At 36.5% G+C, this 21,764-nt stretch overlaps 2 protein-coding genes across 2 annotated transcripts in view; one reads left to right on the top strand and one right to left on the bottom strand.

Annotated features, from left to right (window-relative positions):
• Positions 1-1,254: 1,254 nt before the first annotated feature.
• On the bottom strand, positions 1,255-1,692 carry LOC137400727 (uncharacterized). Its single transcript, XM_068087063.1, has one exon. It carries the CDS (start codon positions 1,690-1,692, stop codon positions 1,255-1,257), a length of 438 nt encoding a protein of 145 aa, XP_067943164.1.
• Positions 1,693-12,169: 10,477 nt separating this feature from the next.
• Positions 12,170-21,764, top strand: part of LOC137399304 (dipeptidyl peptidase 9-like) — a 38,967-nt gene continuing 29,372 nt past the window's right edge. Inside the window, exons 1-4 of the mRNA XM_068085357.1 lie at positions 12,170-12,296; positions 12,385-12,567; positions 19,521-19,655; positions 21,160-21,328. Coding sequence (XP_067941458.1) covers positions 12,171-12,296; positions 12,385-12,567; positions 19,521-19,655; positions 21,160-21,328 — 613 coding nt within the window. The 5' untranslated portion in view covers position 12,170. The remainder of the gene's footprint in view (positions 12,297-12,384; positions 12,568-19,520; positions 19,656-21,159; positions 21,329-21,764) is intronic.

The following is a 21,764-nucleotide window of genomic DNA, read 5'->3' as shown; positions in this document are numbered from 1 at the left end:
ACTAGCGTTTTGCAACAATGAGCCCGAATTTTTATTTTTACAAACGATGACTAGTGGAACAGAAAGTACTCTTTACTAAGAGAGAGAGTAGGCAACAAGAGGTCATTAGTTCAAAGAACTGGAGTAGAAGAAACGTATGCAACAGAACCCTTAGTGAGCAAGCCTAATGATGAGTTTATTCACAAACATGAAGATGAGCCATTAATCATAGTCAAATGCAAAGATGAGCCAAAGCGTGGACTTGAAGACAAGTTAATACAGGAATTTTAGGTGAACTAATGCACTGGCTTAAAGATGAGCCAATACATTTGCTGGAGCATGGGCTGATAATCTTGTTGTAGAACTTGCATTATAAAGCACGCAATTTAAGATACACGATTCAAGAGTTAATTGACTATGCATATCTATAATATGCTGCATAAATCTTTTGACGCTATCTTAAAGAATGGATAGTGCTTGTGAGTTGTTATAAATGCAGTTGTAATGCCCATGCCATTTCATTCAATTTGGCGATTGCAAGACACCAATTTGACCACATTTGAATGATGTCTTCACGGACTGAATGAGATATATCTACATTAATACCTCTCATACCACAAGGTAATCTTATTAGAGTATGGTAGCGATTTCGTCAAGCTGTTAGCCTCGCCAGTCAATACCTGTTGTTTAGATACTTTGAACATTCAGTTTATTGACAGAAACTTTATTAGCTGTGTTCATTTTGACAGTTGTGAACAAAGAGAAGGTATTATGAAAAGGCTATTGTAACAAAAGCAGAAATCTTTCAGAAAGCACAACGAGATAGCTTTTAAAAGCATGAAGCTGCTATTATTACAATACTCCCACTCAGTTACATGGTTGTACCAACAGCCAGTTTGTGACACAAAAAAAAATACAATGATCGTAATCAATGAAAAAGCAAAAATATAACAGTCTTGTGTTCAGTGGTCAGACAATTAACGCAAACCCAATATGTCTCTAAATTTGACAAATCGATCACGTGGCAGCGGCTTCGTAAATATGTTAGCGATATTGTCATTTGTCGAACAAAACTCGGTACAGACATCACCAGCTTCAATCGCCTCACGAATGTAGTGTTATTTTACATCTATGTGTTTTGTACGCTTGCTAGTTTTCTGGCCGTTTGCGATCGCTGCAGCTGATTGATTATCTACAAAGATGATTGTAGAATTAAGTTGCGTGGTTCCAATATCTGAGAATAGCTGATGTAACCACATGCACTCAACAACACCATCAAACAACGCAATATATTCTGATTCCGTAGTAGAGAGAGATTGAGAGAGAGATTGAAGAGAGATTGATTGGACAACCAGTATTAATGAAGACTGCACCCGATTTCGAGTGCCGGTCAGCGTCACTCGCATTATTTGCATATGTGTATCCAACCATTGGTCTTCCTTGCTTTCTAAAATTTAGGCATAAATCCTTGGTGCCCTTCAGGTGGCGTATTACTCGTTTGGCTGCGGTCAAGTGAGTCTGGGTGGGGCAAGCGTTAAACTTGGCTAAAGCTCCCACTGCTTCAGCAATATTTGGACGAGTAGATACGGCAGCATATAGTAGACTTCCTACCATCAATTGATAGAGATTGGGATCTGCTAATTTGCTTCCATCCTTGTGACTCAGCTTTACATCATATGCTGCCGGAGTTGCGACAGGCTTACAGTTTTCCATGTTGAACTTTTGAATTATTTGTTGAATGTAAGGCTTCTAACTTAGACGCATAGAATTTTCTCCTCTCTCAATAAGTAATCCCAGACAATGATGAAGCGGTCCGAGATGTGTCATTTTGAAACGAGACGAGATTCAAATTCGGTCATCTGAGCACCAGTGTCGGACATTATACACAAGTCATCTATGTAGACACCAATCATCACTTTCTGGTCATTTTTCCAGCGAATATACACACAGTTGCCAGCGGAGGACTGCATGAAACCTAATGATTTAAGAAATTCATCTAATACCATGTTCCAACATTTAGGCGACTGTTTAAGTCCATACAGCGAGCGATTAAGTTTGCAGACGAAATTTTCTTTACCCGGTACAACAAAACCCTCTGGCTGTTCCATATACACCTGTACATCTTCTGACAGTTTTCCATTCAAAAAAGCCATTTGTACATCCATTTTGTGTATCATCATATCTCTCTCAACAGCATCCGATAAAAGTGCTCGCAGAAATGTTCTGTGAATCACGGGGGGGGGGGGGTGTGTTTCATCGTAATCCACCCCAGCCTTTTGTGCATATCCCTTTGCCACAAGTTGAGCTTTGAATCTACTTATAGACCCATCAGACGAGTGTTTAGCCTTGAAAACCCACTTAGAGCCAATCGCTTTGCGCTCGGGCGGAAGATCAACTAGTCCCCATGTACCATTGTTGATCAGTGATTGATACTCATCTTTGCTGGCTTTGATCCAGGCATCACGATTTGTGCTAGCCTGTGCTTGCCACAAACTAAGAAGCTCCACAATGTTGATTGCTGAGTGAGCAGAGTGACCAAGGTTTGTGAAATCATCAATACCAAACCGAACAATGGGTTGAGTGGAATGTGGTGATCGCCTATGTGTAACCGTTGGTGTTGGAGGAGCCTTTTCTGATAGGTCAATATTCACCGCTTCAGAGTGTTCTACACTTGGCTTTGACGACTGATTTGGTAAACCGAGCTTGGTTTCATCAAAGGTGACATCACATCTTACCTCTATTTTTCTAGTGATTGGATCGTAGAATCTGTAGGCTTTAGACCTAAGGCTATACCCCACAAACACCATTGATTCTGCTTTCTCATCGAGTTTACGTCTCAGCTGATCGGATATGTGAACATAGGCTAAACATCCAAAAATTTTCACGTGTCCAAGATCAGGTTTTCTGTTGTTCCATTTTTCATAAGGAGTTGTATTCCATTCAAGTGCTCGTGTGGGGAGGCGATTACGAATGTATACAGCGGTCGATATTGCCTCTGCCCAGAATGACTTTGGAAGGTGAGATTCATAAATTAACGAGCGAGCGGCCTCACAAACAGTACGATTAAATCTCTCAGCACTGCCCTTTGTTGTGGAGAATAGCGAGTGGTGACTTGGTGATGTATACCTTGGGCTGAAAGGTAACTCTCAAACTCATTAGATGTAAATTCTCCACCACCATCGCTTTTAAGTGTACCTATAGTCTGACCAGTTTGATTTGTCACTAATGATTCGCAAGTTCTAAACGCCTGGAACACGCTAGATTTGTCACGTAAAAAATATATTTCCACATGCCTACTAAAATCATCAATAAATGAAACAAAATACTTGCTACCACCTAAAGATTCATTTTGCATAGGGCCACACACATCCGTATGTACCAATTCAAGAACCCTACTTGATTTAATGCCACAGTTTGAAATGGATGTCGAGACATTTTACCTTTCATGCAAGCTTCACAGAAACCTATTTCGCAGGGTAACATTACAACCATTTTCACACCAATGATTCATGTTTTTGAGGCTACTTACGTTTACATGAGCGAGACGTTGATGCCACAGTAGGGAGGAGGACGTGGCAGCATTAGCAGTATGAATAGCAAACTTGACATCAAGATAATATAGCCTGTTTACTACAGACCCTGATGCTATCAACATCTTTCTTTGATTCTTAATCGAGCATCTCCAATGTCCACACTGTACAATATATCCTTTTTGTGTAGCCGCTTTTACAGAAAATAGATTTTTGCGTAGGTCAGGTATGTGTAGTACATTGTAAAGTGTAGCACGTCTAGTTTTATTTCCATGAATTTTTATTTGCAGCTGAACAATACCTTTTCCGACTACTTGAACTTGAGACCCATCGGCAACAACAACGTACTCAGGTGAATCTAGCTCAAAATTATCACAAAATACAGCTTTATTTTTCGCCATGTGACTGGTAGCACCGCTGTCGATCAGCCATTTTTGAGAGTCAACATCTGTTTTCAATACAGTAAATGCCGATTCATCATCTTTGCTATTATCATCGTATGTAGATATTTTGGCCTGGTGTGGATTTGAGTTACTGTTGTAATATCCATGACCTCGTTCTCGGCCGCGACGCGATTCACGGCTCTGATTATAGTTGTTTTTAGGACAACCGTTTTGGTAATGTTGTAAAAACCCACAGATATAGCAGCCTTGGGATTGTTGCTGACTATGTTTAAAGCGGTTACTTGCTGACAGTAGAGCAGTGTCAGAGTTTGATTTAGACCTGACACCACCAGAATCGCTGGCTAGAGTCGGTGCTCTTTGTTCCCTTTTTTGTTCTTCATTAAGCAGTGTTTGTGTGGCGAACTGTAAAGTTATATCGTCACCGCGAGCCTCGAGTGCAGTCACTACCGTTGAATAGCTTTCCGGGAGGCTTCCAAGTAGAGTCACCACCTGGTCTTCCTCGCTAATATTAGCCTTAATAGCTGCAAGTTTATCAGTGATAGCTTTCATGTGACGTAGGTGGTCTTCAATTGATGAACCTTCGCTCATAACAGTCCTAAAGTACCGTTTCTTGAGAAATAATTTATTCGCCAGTGTATCACGTTTAAAGTGAGCTCTAAGCTTGTTCCACGCAACTCCTGGGTCCTCACATTCACTGATGAGAAAAATAAGACTATCACTCACAGAAAGCACCATGTGGGAAAAAGCTTTGCTTGACTTCTTTTTGTACTCGGCTTTACCGGCAGCGTTAGCATCATCCTCCAGAGTAATGGTTCCAGCCACATATCCAAATAAGTCCTTAGCTATGAGTAGGTGTTTGAGTTTGAACTTCCATGTGGCATAGTTATCAGTGTTCAGCTTATCTATAGTTCAGCCTTTCTCATCCATATTTCTTTGATAATATTTAATGGGTTGACTGGGCCCATAACCTGTTGTTTAGATACTTTGAGCATTCAGTTTATTGACAGAAACTTTATTAGCTGTGTTCATCTTGACAGTTGTAAACAAAGAGAAGGTATAATGAAAAGGCTATTGTAACAAAAAGCAGAAAGCTTTCAGAAAGCACAATGAGATAGCTTTTATAACCATGAAGCTGCTATTATTACAATAATACCAACTTATCACTTTCAACGGTAGTACTTTTATTGGCCTGGTGAGAGATTAAACTTATAAGCCTGCTTCCTTAAGTCTGTAACGTAGCCTACTTTTATTAATGTGATATTTGGGCTTATCTATAATTTATGACATGACAGTCAGAGAGCTTTTTACTAAATTTTGCTTTTCCAGTTGAAAATATACCACTTTGAATTGTTCCATCTAGGAAAACATGAAATTTTTAACAACAGGCTGCTACTTTGGCTTAATGTGACCAGATTTTGAGGTTGTGAAGGCTCATTTCAGTCATGTATAACATAACATCATTAAAAGACTAGTTTTTGTGGAACAAATTTTCATGTGCAAACTTTCTGAAGTGACTCGTACTGCCCATTAGACGTTGTTAACATGTGAGATAGTCAAGGTGTCAAAGATGCATTTTAAGGAAGAAGTAAAGGGCTCTTTAAAAAAAAATCAAGTGTAGATGGTTGAGGGTGTGTGTATGATGTCACCAGCGAATTGTGTATGCTGTGACATGATTTTATATGGTTACTAGCCATTTATTTGTATTGAAATTTATATTAAACAACACTGTTGATTAAAATTTTAACATAATTACATATTTATGTGGAATAATATAACATAATAATAGCTGAACATAATATAAAGTTTCCCATTACAAATAACAGTAAGCGTACACACATAACACTAGTAAAGATTTTAAAGAATAGAGAAAGCATAATATTATTATGCTTTATTATTTATCTTGAGGTGTTGACTGATGTTCTAAAAAAAGAATCAAGGAGTTTGGCCAACCAGAAGCTGAGATATAGCCAGCCAAGCACAGGTGTACCAAAAAACATAAGTGTTTTGATAATCATCAATATATGACGTATGAAATCGGCTTGTGTGCCATTGGTCAATTAAGCCAACTAATGCGCTCTCCTATAACAATCACGGCGTTTTAATTGGTTTAATCCCTGGAGGTATAGAACAATCAAATTGGGCCTAACAATCATTGCTCTGAGAATTCCGAACCAGTCCCTCTGACGTGTAGATTAGTTTTAGCATAAAATAATTACACGCATCTATTATTTCACAACAATTCGCTATCTTTAGTTAGTTAGGTCGCTATCTTGCTAGTTCAGCTCAGTTTTGTTGTTCTCCCACTTAGCTTCCCTATTCAGACTCATCTTTAGTGCTGTTCAGATTTTTTTAACTATAGCTAATAAATGTAATCAATTAAATCAATCATCAATCTCGGTTATCATTTGGAATTTTCTACAAATTATATTAGTTACATCATTTATTCTAGAGGCAGTTATATTATTATTTTGTATAATATGCATTATGATTATTATATTAATCATAAAAAATAATCATAGATAAAATAATAGATCAATAGAAAAATCAAATCAAAAGTTATCGTTTTCTTTTCTTACAGCAAGAGCAGCACGGTCAAGTTATTCTTTTTAAACTTATGGCTGTAGTGAACTTACAGTCTGTTAATAGTGACGATAATCATAAAAATCAACTGAATGCTGCAGTAGGTACACAGTAGAAAAATGATGAAAGAACAAAAATTCACATTCCCATTTCTTATTCTAAACAAACTGCAAATCGCGGATGTCGCATATAGACTATTCACGTGCCGTTCGTTGAACAGAGGATCTTCGGAGCATATCCGTGGAGATCGAGTTAAAATTTGAAGCACAATAGTCAAAATCTGCTCTTCTGTTTTGAAAAATCATGGCGAGGGGTTATGGGCAAATGCTTTACCACACAATGTTTGCTTGATTTTCCTGAGAAACCAGAGCTAGCCTGTAAATTCTTTACTATCGCGAGAAGCGTTTCACATCTCGTAGCCTAAAACAATCATACGTAACGGTGGCAAGGGTGCGCAACTCCGGCACATTACCAATAAGTCGATTTCATATGTCACAGTTCTCGGGATTTTCGAAGGGTTTTCCTCTGATTCTTTATTAGGTAGACCTGTGTTTGGCTGGCTATATCTCAGTTTCTAGTGGGTCAATCTCCTTGATTCCTTTTTTAGAACATCAGTCACCACCTCAAGATAACTCTATTCTTTAAACAGAAATTCACCATACCAAGATATTTGGCTAAATATCTATCCAAGAATGCAAACAACTGCAAATGCCCAGAAAAACTCAATCACTCATATGTAAAAATAGCAGTTGTGTCCAACTCAGCAAACACATACTCTAGTTTGTTGTTGAAAATTTGGCATGTAAGGATGTCGGTATTTCTTTCTCCTCTACCCAGGAATGGTTGTTTTGCTTTATAACAGATTTTAAACCCGTAAGCCCCCTGAATTCTGTTTAGCAACTGTACTTCAAACTTCCTGATTTCTGCATCACAAGCTTTGATGATGGCTACATAGGGACAGTCATTCCCACTCTATGACTGGTGTTTATTTACAACATGATCGCCACACGCGAGTTTGATTCAATTTGAATCACAGCTGTGACTTTATTGTATTTTGTGAAAATTTTTGTTCTCAGAAACACTGACACTGCTAACATGTACCTTTTCTTGACATGCACCACTTTTGCACACAATTAGTTTGTTGAGTTTACTTTACCCCTAAAACATCCTCCTACCTTTGGTTTAGAAAGGCTTCATTTTTCCGAATTTCCTCAGGCTTGATCACAATAATGATTGTCTCTGGTGATGAACATGGCATAGAATGAACCTGCATCTTTTACAATGGCTCCACCTTTCATCTAACCATCCTTTTCAAGCTCCCTCCCAGCTCACCTATAGGTCCCTTTCCATTGACAAAGAAGTTTCGTGCCAACTGAAATTCAAACTCTCTTTCAAACTAGTTTGTTTGAAAAGAGCTGGTGATTTCTAAACAGCTGGACTCCCATCCAAAAACTTTTACTGCTTAATTTGGACGACTGCTCTTTAATTTTCCCAAACATAACACTCATGAATTTAAATATTGAGAATTTCCTATGTTCAAGATGTTCAGATATTACAAAAATACTATTTACACTTTGTGATATACAAACACAGCTATTTTTAATGCGCCTTCCAATTCTCAACATAAGGCTTACCCATGTTGGGTCATAAGTGAACCTGATGGTGAAGGTAAGGCAATATAAAAGCTGTCCGTGATAGTTTTAGTTCCTTTGGATTTATGGAAATGGAAGACACTAAATATTTTGCTTCTTACAGTTGAACTATACTAGAATCCTCAAAATAATCCCGCCACCAATTATGACAAAAAGACATAATCACGTAATTCAGATTCATAAATGGATTAAATCAGTATAACTCATTAAACTAGGGGTATCACTTCATACAAATATATGACATGACAAGATTTAATATTCCTTTCCTGAAACTTTATAAAACAATTAGAGAAACTTTTAAGCATCTTGATTAGTGTTATTTTTATTTTCTATTGAAAGAATATACAAAAGTTTGCATTTGAAGTTAAATTTGTTCCTCTTGGATCAAATTTATATATTTTTCATGTATGATGTAGCAAACATCTTTCTTCTATATAGATGAATTTAACTAGCGACATAAGTTTTCAATGCAATTAAGATTTTCTATTTTGATTTTACCAAACCTCAGTATTACCTAAACAAAGATTTAATTACTTTAATATGAGTTATACTTTGTTAACAAGCTGTTATAAAAACACGAAATTTTGACAAAAAAATCGACTTTGTGTCTTTACTAGAAGAAAATGCTCACAGTTTAAAAACCGTTGATCAAAATGTTTTGAAAGTCTAGACATGCATGTTTGAATATATGTAGCATACAAAAAATCTCTGCTCAACTCATGTTTGCAACATGACCTCTCAGACCAATATTCTATGGACATGCCCATTTGTATTTAGATATACAGTCAAACATGGATAACTCGAACTTCACGGGACCGAGCGAAAGTGTTCGAATTATCAGAGCGTTCAACTTATCAGAGCACTGTCACAAGTCTATGTATTTACTTTTTTATTAGTAGATGCATGTACATATACAAACTATAATATAAATCAAAAGCACAAATGACTTGTTTCAAATTAAATGCTTCTAATGTAAAGTTTAAAACGTTTTTATCAAAAAGTATAGAGATTTTTCTATCACTTGAGATTGGTTTGTTGTTTGAGGCGATGTTATTGCCAGGACGTTTTTTAGATTGACATTGGCAAAACTTGATCGTTGTTGAAATGCTCGAAAGAAAATACATTTTTTTCTTTTGAGCGTTTTACCCACGATCATTTTTCTTGAAGTATCTGCGAAGATTACCTCACTTTACCTGGGATTCGTTAAGAGCAACACTCCGAGGCAGTTCAATTAGAGGTTTTATCAGGTTTTATAGTACATTGTATATCACTCACACTTTTTTAATGGATACTTATTGAATGTACACACATATTCTGTGTTTAGGTCAAACGATGAATAGTTTTTTTTAGCAAAGACAACATATACGTTTAGTTACAACAATTTTTAAGGCGTTTTAAACATTCAACATTCCGTCGTTGATTCAACACGGAATCAACGTCGGAAAACTATTCATCGTTTGACCTAAACACAGAGTACATGTACGTTCAATAAGTATCCATTCAAAAAGCGTGAGTGATAGAGTGATATAAAATGTACGGTAAAACCTCGTAAAACTTCTAATTGAACTGCCTCGGAGTGTTGCTCTTAAGGAATACCACTTTCCTTGCTTCCGAAGGGCGATCGCTAAACGGATGTTTGGTATAAATCAATTTTCACCAAACCTTTAGAAAAGTCGTTGACACAAATATTTTGCCGATGGTGGTAATAACGACGCTTATGAATTACGAAAAGTTGAGGTTAACCTCTATGGCTTGGAATAAAGTGATTTTCTAAAGCGATAAAAAATGTTTCGGTAGTCGTTGGGCAAAAAACAGTTCGAGCTAACAGTGTTGAGTTCGAGTTATCTATAGCAATTCATCATTACGTGGGAACGGACCAAAAAAACTATATGAGTTAACCATGTGTTCGAGCTATCCGTGGGCGAGTTATCCATGTTTGACTATATATATACCTATAATGCTTGGGTTTATCTGATGACAACATTACACTGTTACTGTTTTTAATACATTACATTGTTCGTGTTATATATATTTTTAAGTCTCCTTCAGTAATCCCATGACCAAACACGAGCGAAGCGATTGTTTGGGAGCTTTATGATAAATGCATATGCGCACATGACTCCCGTAAAATTATCCGTCAACGGGCATTACCAAACCCTTGTACCGAAATCCAATAAAAAAGTTCAGCCATTTTTGTGAGAGTCGGTTAAGTATAATAATGATACAAAACGCATGTAAACATATTCGAATATGTTACCAAGTCTTTGAAAGGTTGTCGCAATATCCTAAAACTAACCCATCTGATTGGATTATACATAAATAGACAGATTAATTTGGCTTAAAATGGCTATAAAAACTTGACAAGCCTTTTTAAATCAAAAATTAAGACCGCCCAACAAAACGCCGAAAAGGCGGTGCGACAGAGACTAGAACTATTAAGTCGTGCGCATTTCATGAGAAAAGTCGTGCGCATTTCATGAGAAAAATCGTGCACATTTCACCAGTTTGGCATTGCCCAATTGCCGAAGGTTTCTGTAATTCACGCATAACGCATTAACGTATAAGCGCTGAAAAGTAACCGTTTCTTTTTTGTCGATTCTACCGGACTCTGAAATTTTAGACACTTATAATGAGTACTTTGGTATTCCAACTGAGGTCTAAAGCAGTGAAAGTAAAGGAAATGACGATGATATTTTTCTAACGATTCTTATAAGATTATTACAATATTTAATTGTAAAAATAATTATTCGATTTTATGCAATTATTCTAAGATTTCGTACGATATTATAAATTTTATACGATTATTATAATGATATTTTTCTAACGATTCTCGAAAGATTATTACAATATTTAATTGTGAGAATAATTATTCAATTTCATACGATTATTATAAGATTTAGTTATAAGAATAATCATTCGAATTTACAAGATCGAAGTATATAGTGACCGATGGTATGCAATATCTTACTGTTATTATTTTTCTAAAGATTTTGTCGATGGTACTACGGCTGTGCCCTATATCGCAGTACTGCCAAGCCGTTTTTAATATCTGCAAAATCAGGTAATAGGCCTACATTTTCTTATAGACATACATCTATCTCTATGACAACCAGCTAAAATCTGTTAAGATTTTTAAATTCAGCATAATTTTTTAGATATGAATACAGAAATCTAAATAAATATCGTAACTTCTTGATTTTGGTCGCTATGACCAATGATATACAGCCCCCAGCCTGTGTATATTACACAGCAGCTTGCCATTTTACTTCTAATATTGCATTTCTCTTATTGCGGGGAAAAGATATAAACATATGCTTTTTCTTTCATTATTGCTGTTTGTTGTACCTAATAACACCCATTACATTACAGCTACCATTGCAGTTCTCCTATTGCACAGCAGTGCAATTTGACTGCTAATATTGCATTTCTCAACCGGCAGTACCCTTTCTTTTTTATTATCACTATGGACGTGGGCTGTATGACAGAAATTTCTAGTACGTTATTTTAATTTTCATGAATTTAGTTAAATTTTGTTTTTACTTGAAACATATCAATGTAAGCATGTTTTGCTTTCAAGGCACAACTGAGCTACTTAGATAAATTTGATTCTTGTCGCTGGCAGCTTGTAGGTTAATGATAAGTACTCTACATGTATATAATTATATAATATATATAAGTACTCTACATGTATATAATTATATAATTAATAAATAATTAAGCTATTGTAGGCATGTGAAACTAAGTGATAACCAGATTTGCATTTCAGGGTTACATATTTAGTAGTAACCCGAAACATCATGTTGCTAGTAAAAACTATGTAAGTCTAATAAGTGTTCACAATATTTTATTGGCAATTAAGACAATAATGTTGCCCTTTGGCGTATGATAATTATTTGGTATAACAAAACCAGATAGTGTAAAACACAAAAAGATCTCAGAAAAGCTTGACAGTTAATTATACATTATTATAAGCTTAGTGATGTTTGGACTATTAATCAATTAGTGCTTCACATCTTTAGGCAAAAATGGCGTCTATGCGATGGTGTGAAACAGATGATTCCCAAGCCCTTCCAAAAGACAGAAAATCATGGTCAGAACTCCACGAGCACGTTAAGAATGCTGGGAAATTGCAAGCAAAGCTTTGCAACATGGTATGCGTAGAGTTAAGTATTCTTTGCATGTAGATAGCACATTCAGAAGTTCACAAACATCATCAAATGATCATTGTTTACACTAAAGGTGCCGGACATGTTCACTTTTCGTGAAGTTCATGGAAAAGCAAGAGTGTATTTCCTTGGTGTTCCCCCGATGCGGCGAGATAATACACTGATGTACTGCGATGTGACCAAGGATGGCAGAGGATGCCACTGGAAACAGCTTATAGATTCGGCTGAGGCATCTGATGCTGCTAATCTCTCCAAAGTCAGTGGTGGTAATTTAATCCTTTTAACCTAACTGTTGTAAGTTACTAGATATCCCCGCATATAAGCCGATTTTAAAGGGCTAAAACATTTTTACCAAACCAAGAGGTCTGGCTTATACTCGTGTAACTACGATTAAAAGCAAACAAAATGACATCAAATGTCATTAGTATTAAATTAGTCATTAGCTCATCACTCAGTCATTAAATGTCATTAGCTAAAATAAAGTTAGCATAATATTATACCAAATTATGCTAATTTAATTCCAACGGCTACAACTTGAACCTTTATTAAAGCTTTATTAAACATTTGCTGGGCACGAGCATCATTTTTCGCATTTCATATAAAATTGTGAAAAGCTAGTATTTATGATGAGCCATTAGAATTTTTTTTCAACTTCTCGCCCAGCTTTTTGATAATTTGGTTTTATTTTAAAAGTAAAACATTACAATAATGGTTACTGCTATCATTAACTCTTTCACTACCAAATAAACTTTTTATGGAGGCAGTTCAATATTTGTTAAAACCAAATATTTGATCTTGGTGCATTTAGGTGCATATAAGTAGTCATAACATCTGACCAAATTCTAACGGCATAAAATTTTACCTCTTAAATTTTACCTCATCTGTTGTCATAAAAAGACCACAAATGCGCTGCAGAATGAGTTCGAACACTTTTTTGTCCTGTTCTTATTATCGTGTTGACAAGTTATGCGCGTTCCAAGTCAGACGAGCTATTGCTATTAGCTTACAGCAGTGGTTCTTAACCAGGGGGAATTTCCCCCAGGGGGAATTTCCCCCAGGGGGAATTTTAGGGGGGAATTTGGCAGTTTGCCAAAGGTGATTTCCGTGGCACCATTTTTTCTTATATAAAGGGCAGCGAGGAGTGAATGAATTCAATGATATACAGCCGCCCCAAGGATAGCTGACGGCTATCATATGGGCGGGGTTTAATGATGGAGCTCTGTTAGGATTGTGCTAGCCTGGGTTTCGGAGCAAACACAACTCTCGCGGGGCGGTCCCCTTGTTAGGTTATCGTTTCATCAGCTCATTCAGTCAGTAGGCTCCGCGGTTCATAATAGCAAACCTTGAATTTCTACAATGTAGGGGTGATACCTAACCAAAATAATGGATCCATGCAAAATAAAACATTTCAAATTACCTACTTTTAGTAATTTTAAAATTGGTAAAGGTAGTGGTATATGCCTAAAGTTGAATATAATTACCCATTAGGCATTTTTTTTTTCTAGTTTTTGATTAATATTTTGCCACCCTTAATATAAAATGATAAAGTCTTTCATTGTTATCACATTGTTTTACCTTGCCAGTAAGACAGACAGCAGGCAAAGCTGTGCAGTGTAGTTTTCACGCTCAATATCTAAATGCAAAACCGAATTTGAGCTATTTTACGATTGTGACTATTAATATCACGAATGCTTGTGAATGGCAACTGACTGATAATAACGGTGACAATATTGGGATACTATATTTATTTGACAACAAAATGAATTCAACAAATAAGTAAAATAACCACTATAGTTTCATAATATTTGTAAATTTACAAGGCCATTTATTCAGCATATTTGTTTGTTCGGGTGCCGTGTTCGGGTTAATCCCAACAGAGCTTCATCATTAAACCCCGCCCATATGAGCGCAGTCGGCTATCCTTGGGGGGGGGGTTGCTGTATATCATTGATGAATTTCAGTAGTTTCAACAAAGCCAAGACCTAAAACTGTGGAAAAGGTAAGGATTGCTACACTACATGCATATACATATTGCAATATTAATTGTTCAGTTACCGATTTGGTTTTCATAAACGTATAACATTTTGACAATTTGCTCTGTAGCCTAACATATGTATGATGTTTTGCTCATGTAGATATTGAACGTATTCAAATATTTTGATTGCATATCCCATATTGTAGGTGTTAGAAATGTCAAAGACAAAAAAATGAACATTTGATGATTCTTACCTTAACTATGAATTCACTTATATGATTAAAAGCGGCATCGAAGTACCACAATGTGTTTTGTGCATGAAAGTGCTCGCTAACGACTCCATGAAACCACATCAACTTAAGCAACACTTAAGAAATAAATATGCAGAACACACGGATAAATCAAAGCCGTTCTTTGAAGCTAAAGAGAGAGAACTCAAGCGGGCAAAACTGGATTCCACTGGCAGCTTTCATAACCAGCCACAGGCCATTACCGAGGCATTCTATGCTCTGTCTTACCGTATCGCCAGAGATAAGAAGCCACACACCATTGGTGAAACATTAGTTAAACCTTGTCTGCTGGAGTGTACTAAAATTATTCACGGAGAAACAGCCGCTCAAAAGATAGCTGATTTATCCCTCTCAGACAGCGCAGTGAAATCGAGGATCGATGATATTGTCTGCGGACATAAAAAGGCAAGTAATTGAAAAGATCAAATCATCTCCCATGTTCGCCATTCAACTTGATGAGTCCACTGATGTTGCTAGCAATTCACAGCTGATGGTGTTTGCACGCTATGTACACAGTGAGACAATTGAGGAAGAATTTCTGTTCTGCAGTCCTCTAACAGAGACCACCACAGCTGCTGATGTTATGAACCTGGTTTCCGACTTCTTCAGCAAAGAACATCTGGACTGGGGCAAACTTATTGGATTTTGCACTGATGGTGCTCCAGCCATGCTTGGCTGTCATGCTGGATTTGCACAGTTGGTAAAAGAAAGTAATCCTTTAGTGGTGAGTACCCATTGCTTCATTCACAGACAAGCGCTAGCAGCAAAGACTCTTCCCAAAGGATTGCAGGAACACCTTTCTTCAGTGATTAAAGTAGTAAACTTTATCAAAGGCTCTGCCTTGCAAACACGTCTCTTCCACAAGTTATGCTAAGATATGGATCATCACTATTGTTCCACACCGAAGTTCGATGGTTATCAAAGGTTAACATGCTTCTGCGTTTCTTCGATCTACATACGTGCAGAGGTCAATGAGTTCTTGAAAACTCATAACAAACCCAAACTACTGGCTTCAATGCAGGTAGAAGGCTTCCATCAGTGTCTTGATTACCTGGTTGACATATTTGGTTCAATCATTAAAGTGAACACAGAGATGCAAGGTAGAGACAAAAATGTGTTTAATGTAACTGATAGTATCAATGCATTCAAGGACAAGCTCAAATTCTGGGTGGAAAGACTGGCTACTGGGAATGTAAGAGTTTCATTTCCAGTTCTGCATTTATTTGTTGACAAGAAAGCTCCTTCCGCTTCTTTGCTAACCAACATAAAGCATCACTTGAACAGCTTGATAGCAGAGTTTGAGAGGTATTTTCCAAAGTTAGATCCTAGGACAGCAATTGCTGAGCCTGACCCGAGACCCTTTCAGGCGCAATGTCCACGAGATTCCGGAACAGCTTCAGGAGGAGTTTTTGGAGCTGACAACAACTTCTAACATCAAAATTCTGGTCAGCTCCAAACAAACACAGAAATCGCACTAGTCTGCTGACTGTCTTACAATGATAGATATATTGAGTTTCAATATACATTCATTTTTAATATTCCATGTGAATATGACTGTAATAAATGCACATATACATATATAAACATATATACATATATAAACATATATATATATATATATATACATATGTTTATATATGTATATGTGCATTTATATATATATACAGTCAAACATGGATAACTCGCCCACGAATAGCTCGAACACATGGTTAATTCGAACATTTCTTTTGGTCCGTTCCCACGTAATGATAAATTGCTATAGATAACTCGAACTCAACACTGTTAATTCGAACTGTTTTTTTGCCCAACGGCTACCGAAACGGTTGTTATCGCTTTAGAAAATCACTTTATTCAAAGTCATAGAGGTAAACTTCATCTTTTCGTAATTCATAAGCGTCGTTATTACCACCATCGGCAAACTGTTTTGGGCAACGACTTTTCTAAAAATTTGGTGAATTTTGATTTATACTGCGATACGATGAATAGCACGGGCTAGCCGGGTCACGCGCGCAAGGATTTTCGCCACGCACATACAAAACAAAAATCGCATGTTGTTTTGTATGTGTGTGGCAAAAATCCTTGAGTGCGTGACCCGGCTAGCCCGTGATGAATAGTTTTCCGACGTTGATTCCGTGTTGAATCAACGTCGGAATGTTGAATGTTTAAATCGTCTTAAAAAATGTTGTAATTAAACGTATACGTTGTCTGAGCTACAAAAAACTATTCATCGTTTGATCTAAACACAGAATACGTGTGTACATTCAATAAGTATCTATTAAAAAAGCGTGAGTGGTATAGAATGTACCGTAAAACCTCGTAAAACTTCTAATTGAACTGCCTCGGAGTGTTGCTCTTAACGAATCCCAGGTAAAGTAAGGTAATCTGCATAAACTTCAAGAAAAAACGGCAAAATTGATCGTGGGTAAAACACCAAAAGAAAAAAATGTCTTTTCTTTTGAGCATTTCAACAACGATCAAGTTTTGCCAATGTCAATCTGAAAAACGTCCTGGCAATAAGATCACCTCAAACAACAAACCAATCTCAAGTGATAGAAAAATCTCTATACTTTTTCATGAAAACGTTTTAAACTTTACATTAAAAGCATTTAATTTGAAACAAGCACTTTGTGCTTTTGATTTATATTATAGTTTGTATATGTACATGTATCTACTAATAAATAAGTAAATATATGGACTTGTGACAGTGCTCTGATAACTTGAACGCTCTGATAATTCGAACACTTTTCGCTCGGTCCCGTGAAGTTCGAGTTATCCATGTTTGACTGTATATATATATATAATATGTATATAAGTTATATTTGTAAATAAAGTTCACTATCTAGTTGCAGTGTATTATTTGAAGAAGTTGGAAGGGAGGGAGGAATTTCTGTCTTTAGGTTTGGAAGAGGGGAATGGGGCAAAAAAGGTTAAGAACCACTGGCTTACAGCATTATGACTACTGTTAAAATGTATCCCATCACTGCTACTGTCGTGTTACACCGATCATTGTGTTGTTTACCTTATGTAGCTGTAATGCGTCTAATTATTGTGTTGTTTACCCTCTGTAGCTGTAATGTGTCCGATCTTTATGTTGTTTACCCTATGTAGCTGTAGTGCGTCTGATCATTGTGTGGTTTACCCTATGTAGCTGTAATGTGTCTGATCATTGTGTTGTTTACCCTATGTAGCTGTAATGCATCTTATCATTGCAAAGAAGAAATAGCTTCATGAAGGTCTTTCTGCAAAATAAAACATAAAAAATAAGGTCAGCGCGAGATTCAAACAAGTTTTCTATTGGCTCAATGCAAACAGATGATTTTTTCCTTTTGTATAAGCAGAGGCATGATAGGCTAATTATACAACTGCTCACCAATCAGAAACGTTTTGTACTAAGCCTGCAAAAGGCCCTCTATTTCCACAACATTTCACTGTGATTGGTACGTATGGCGTGTTACCGTTTGTAGGGTTGACTTATATGCGACTTACAAATTCCCTGATTTCAGGGCTGTTTTTGTAAGGCCTGCGGCTATATGCGAAATAGGCTTATACGGTTGGACATGCAGTGCATTACAGATTAGAGCCAGCGTTTGTTAAGTAGAAACAAAAATTCATTATATGAAAAAGGTTCATTATGTGAGAAAGGTTCATCATGTGAGAAAGGTTCATCATGTGAGAAAGGTTCATCACAGGAGAAGGGTTCATTAGTACAGTCAAACTTCTACATATAGTATGAGTTTGTTCTGAGATCTGCTTCGTATTTTATAGTTGTTTATAGTTGTTTATAGTTGTTTATAGTTGTTTATAGTTGTTTATAGTTGTTTATAGTTGTTTATAGTTGTTGCATGTTGAAACAAGTAGTCGTGCAAGTCTGACTATATTTGTTTAATAGATTGTAAGCCCCAACGCCTTAGAATAAATCTTTAATAAATGCTAGAGCTAGTTACACATTTAAACATTGAATAAAGCTATGTAAAAGAGTAAACTAATGGAGTGATGACCAATAAAGCGAAGTTAAATTGGAAAACTTAAAACCGGGAATAACATTTGAATGGAAGGTTGGTTCAGCAATGCATAAGTAAAGAGGTAAAGGTAGTCATAGACCTGTAGTTTAACACATTTTAAGTATTATGCCACCACATCTCCTGTGTGAATAAGAAATCATTGTCTGACACTTTGCAGGAAAATGAGTTATATAAAAGCATTTCGATTTATTATTTTTCTCCAGAAATGCGAGTAATAATTACAAAAAATGTATTCTTTTTACTGGGTTAAAGGTTTACTTCCCAATTTTCTTCTGTCGCTTGTTTATGGCTTCTGAAACAATTTGTATCTTAGGGTGCATTTACAGCAGCATGTGAAACTCTAAAAATTCAAGATGATAGAATTTTGGATGCTGCAAATGCTAACTGTCACCGTAAACAGCAACACTTTCTGTAATAGCAGCGTGAGTGGCGGTTTTGTCATCTAAACGCATGAAAAATAACAAACAGTATCCTATTTTGATCATTTCAAGTTGCGGAGGAGACAGATGCATTTTTCTAACATGTGACATTATATTGCCATAATAAATAAAAGCTTCAGTACGTAACTATGAGTTTGTCAGGTGTTTGTTTATAGGTAAAAATAACGATAGTATATTATATTAAATAATAATAGATAGCCATGGCAAGTGTTCTCCAAGTTTTTCTCGTCAAATTTAATGAGTAATTGGATCTAGATTTAGGGCCTATTAAAACACGTTGTAATACTTTTTGCTGTTGCAAACCATGTGGAGAAGTGGCATCACTTTATCTCATAAATAAAACCTGTGATTACCGGTTGCGGGTCTTTCTGAAATTACTGAAGGTTTGTTGTATCAATTGTAGTATTGAATTATAAATTGACAAAAGGCCAGAGCTGCCACTGCCAGAGCTGCTTTCCTTATATTCCTGTGTTGATGTTTAGAATGAACAGCTGCTGATGGAGAGAAAGCGCTTGTCTCTAAAAGGCCTAACTAGCTACTCGATACATCTTGGGAGCGGTAGAATTGTATTCTCTTCGAGCAGTAAGCTCCACACATGCATTGACTCAGATTTTACCGTGAGTTAGTTTTCTCAAGCTACAATATGTTATCTCCTTTCCATTTGTACTAACTGTACCTTTGTGCAAGAATTATTTTTAACACATTTTAACAGGCGTCTTTGGTTGTTCATGTTGTATGAGAGGGTTAGGGTAATGTCAACACCAGACATTAAACATGAATATGGTATAGTGAAAAAACATCTGTTGGAATTTCCTAAATTATGTTTATCGAATGAGTTTAGCATCTTTAAATATTTAATGCGATAGCTAATAGGATTTTGGTGAAATCCACTCATGATTATCAGTGCAAATGTTTCAACATTGAACACAATGGTTGAATGATTAATTTTTTGCAATGCATTCAACCAAGTTTTTCAACTAATCATGAATGATTACAACTTTCAGCTTCACATTACTGCATTGGGCAGTGTTAATACTTGTTAATACATGTTAAATATCAACATGACACTAAAACCCCCAGGGCTGATACTCTGAAAAAACACCCACATGGATAGGCCCAGACGTGGATATTGTACCCCCAAACGCCTGGTTGGTCAATTTGAAATACACCCCCTAGACACTGGGAGTTCCCTAGAGGGCACCCAGGTTCCACACCCCGCTAAACATCCAATATGATTCATGCATTAATAAAGCAGAAAAAAGCTACAAACAAAATTACGAATTTTATTTAGATACGTTTTTACTTCGGATTTTTCGTATGTTTAGTATTACAAAAACGATGGTTTTTTTTCTGCAAACGGCTTATTTTTTGTCGCTAACAGAGATCAATACATTTTAGTTTACTATTGGTAAAAAATTAAACTAAAAGAGGCATTTAGCTAACCATAAATCAACTTATAAAAACCGTTCGTATGGCGACATAATAGTCGCTCTGCCCACTAGCGTCAGTATAGCAAAACGATAAATTGTTGCTATGCCTGTAAAAGGGTTAATAAAACTGATTCCAAACATCAACCATCAAATCATCATTTTCATTTTCAAAGGAAAACGTAACGAATATCAATGAAAGAAATATCATATCATTCATTCTGAGCAAATTGCTAGAGGGTTAAGCTGGGTTATTGCTAAGATGATGCAGTGTCGACTGCTTCTTTTCCCTTTCCCGTCAGCAAGCATGCAGATTTTAATGCAATCTGAATTAAAATTAAGACTGGAATTTCAGTGCAATTTCTTGTTATTACTTTGGCTGAATAAAACATTAATGAGCATGGGCCCTTTTACTGGCTTGTCTATGGAAACCCCCCCGGTAAAGAAGCAAATTCACTGACAGTGCCCAATGGTCTAAAAAGCCCCCCTAAAACGTGATTTTGGGCCGAACCTAATGGGCCTTTTAGGGAGGAGTATCAGACTTGGGCTAAAACCAATCAAGGATCCCTCACAAAGATTGTAAACTGAAAAAATGTATTATCGATTTCAAAAGATTTTTAAAGCATATTCCGTATATAAAAGTATTCAGTATCTAGCGTAATGTGGCCTCAATGTTTAATTTGTGTAACTATAGTCAGACCCGCTGCCAGTGACTACCCTCCCAACTCAAAGTGACGGCTCCAAACTTGACCCTAAGATTTGCCCAAACAATCCCAACCTCATATCTTATGTAGCCAACAGTGATCTCTGGCTCTTTGACCTTGCCAGTCAACAGGAGCACAGGCTCACCTACTCCCGACAAGGTAACTCAAAATCCCGATCGATTAAAGTTGCAACACATTTTTTAGATTTTAGCGGATAGTTGTTTTAAATTATTTTATGCAAGAGTTTAGAGCTGTGTCCAACTCGCTAATATAATTTAATAAACTGACTAAAATCAAATCACCTATTGTGTCAAGTGATATCTATCAAATCACCTATTGTGTCAAGTGATATCTATCAAATCACCTATTGTGTCAAGTGATATCTATCAAATCACCTATTGTGTCAAGTGATACCTATCAATTCGCCTATTGTTTCAAGTGGTACCTATCAAATCACCTATTGTGTCAAGTGATACCTATCAATTCGCCTATTCTTTCAAGTGATACCTATCAAATCACCTATTGTGTCAAGTGATATCTATCAAATCACCTATTGTGTCAAGTGATACCTATCAATTCGCCTATTGTTTCAAGT

The sequence above is a fragment of the Watersipora subatra genome, chromosome 7, assembly GCF_963576615.1.
Source record: "Watersipora subatra chromosome 7, tzWatSuba1.1, whole genome shotgun sequence".
In the NCBI taxonomy this organism is placed as follows: domain Eukaryota; kingdom Metazoa; phylum Bryozoa; class Gymnolaemata; order Cheilostomatida; family Watersiporidae; genus Watersipora; species Watersipora subatra.
This window is presented reverse-complemented; position numbering and strand designations above follow the sequence as displayed.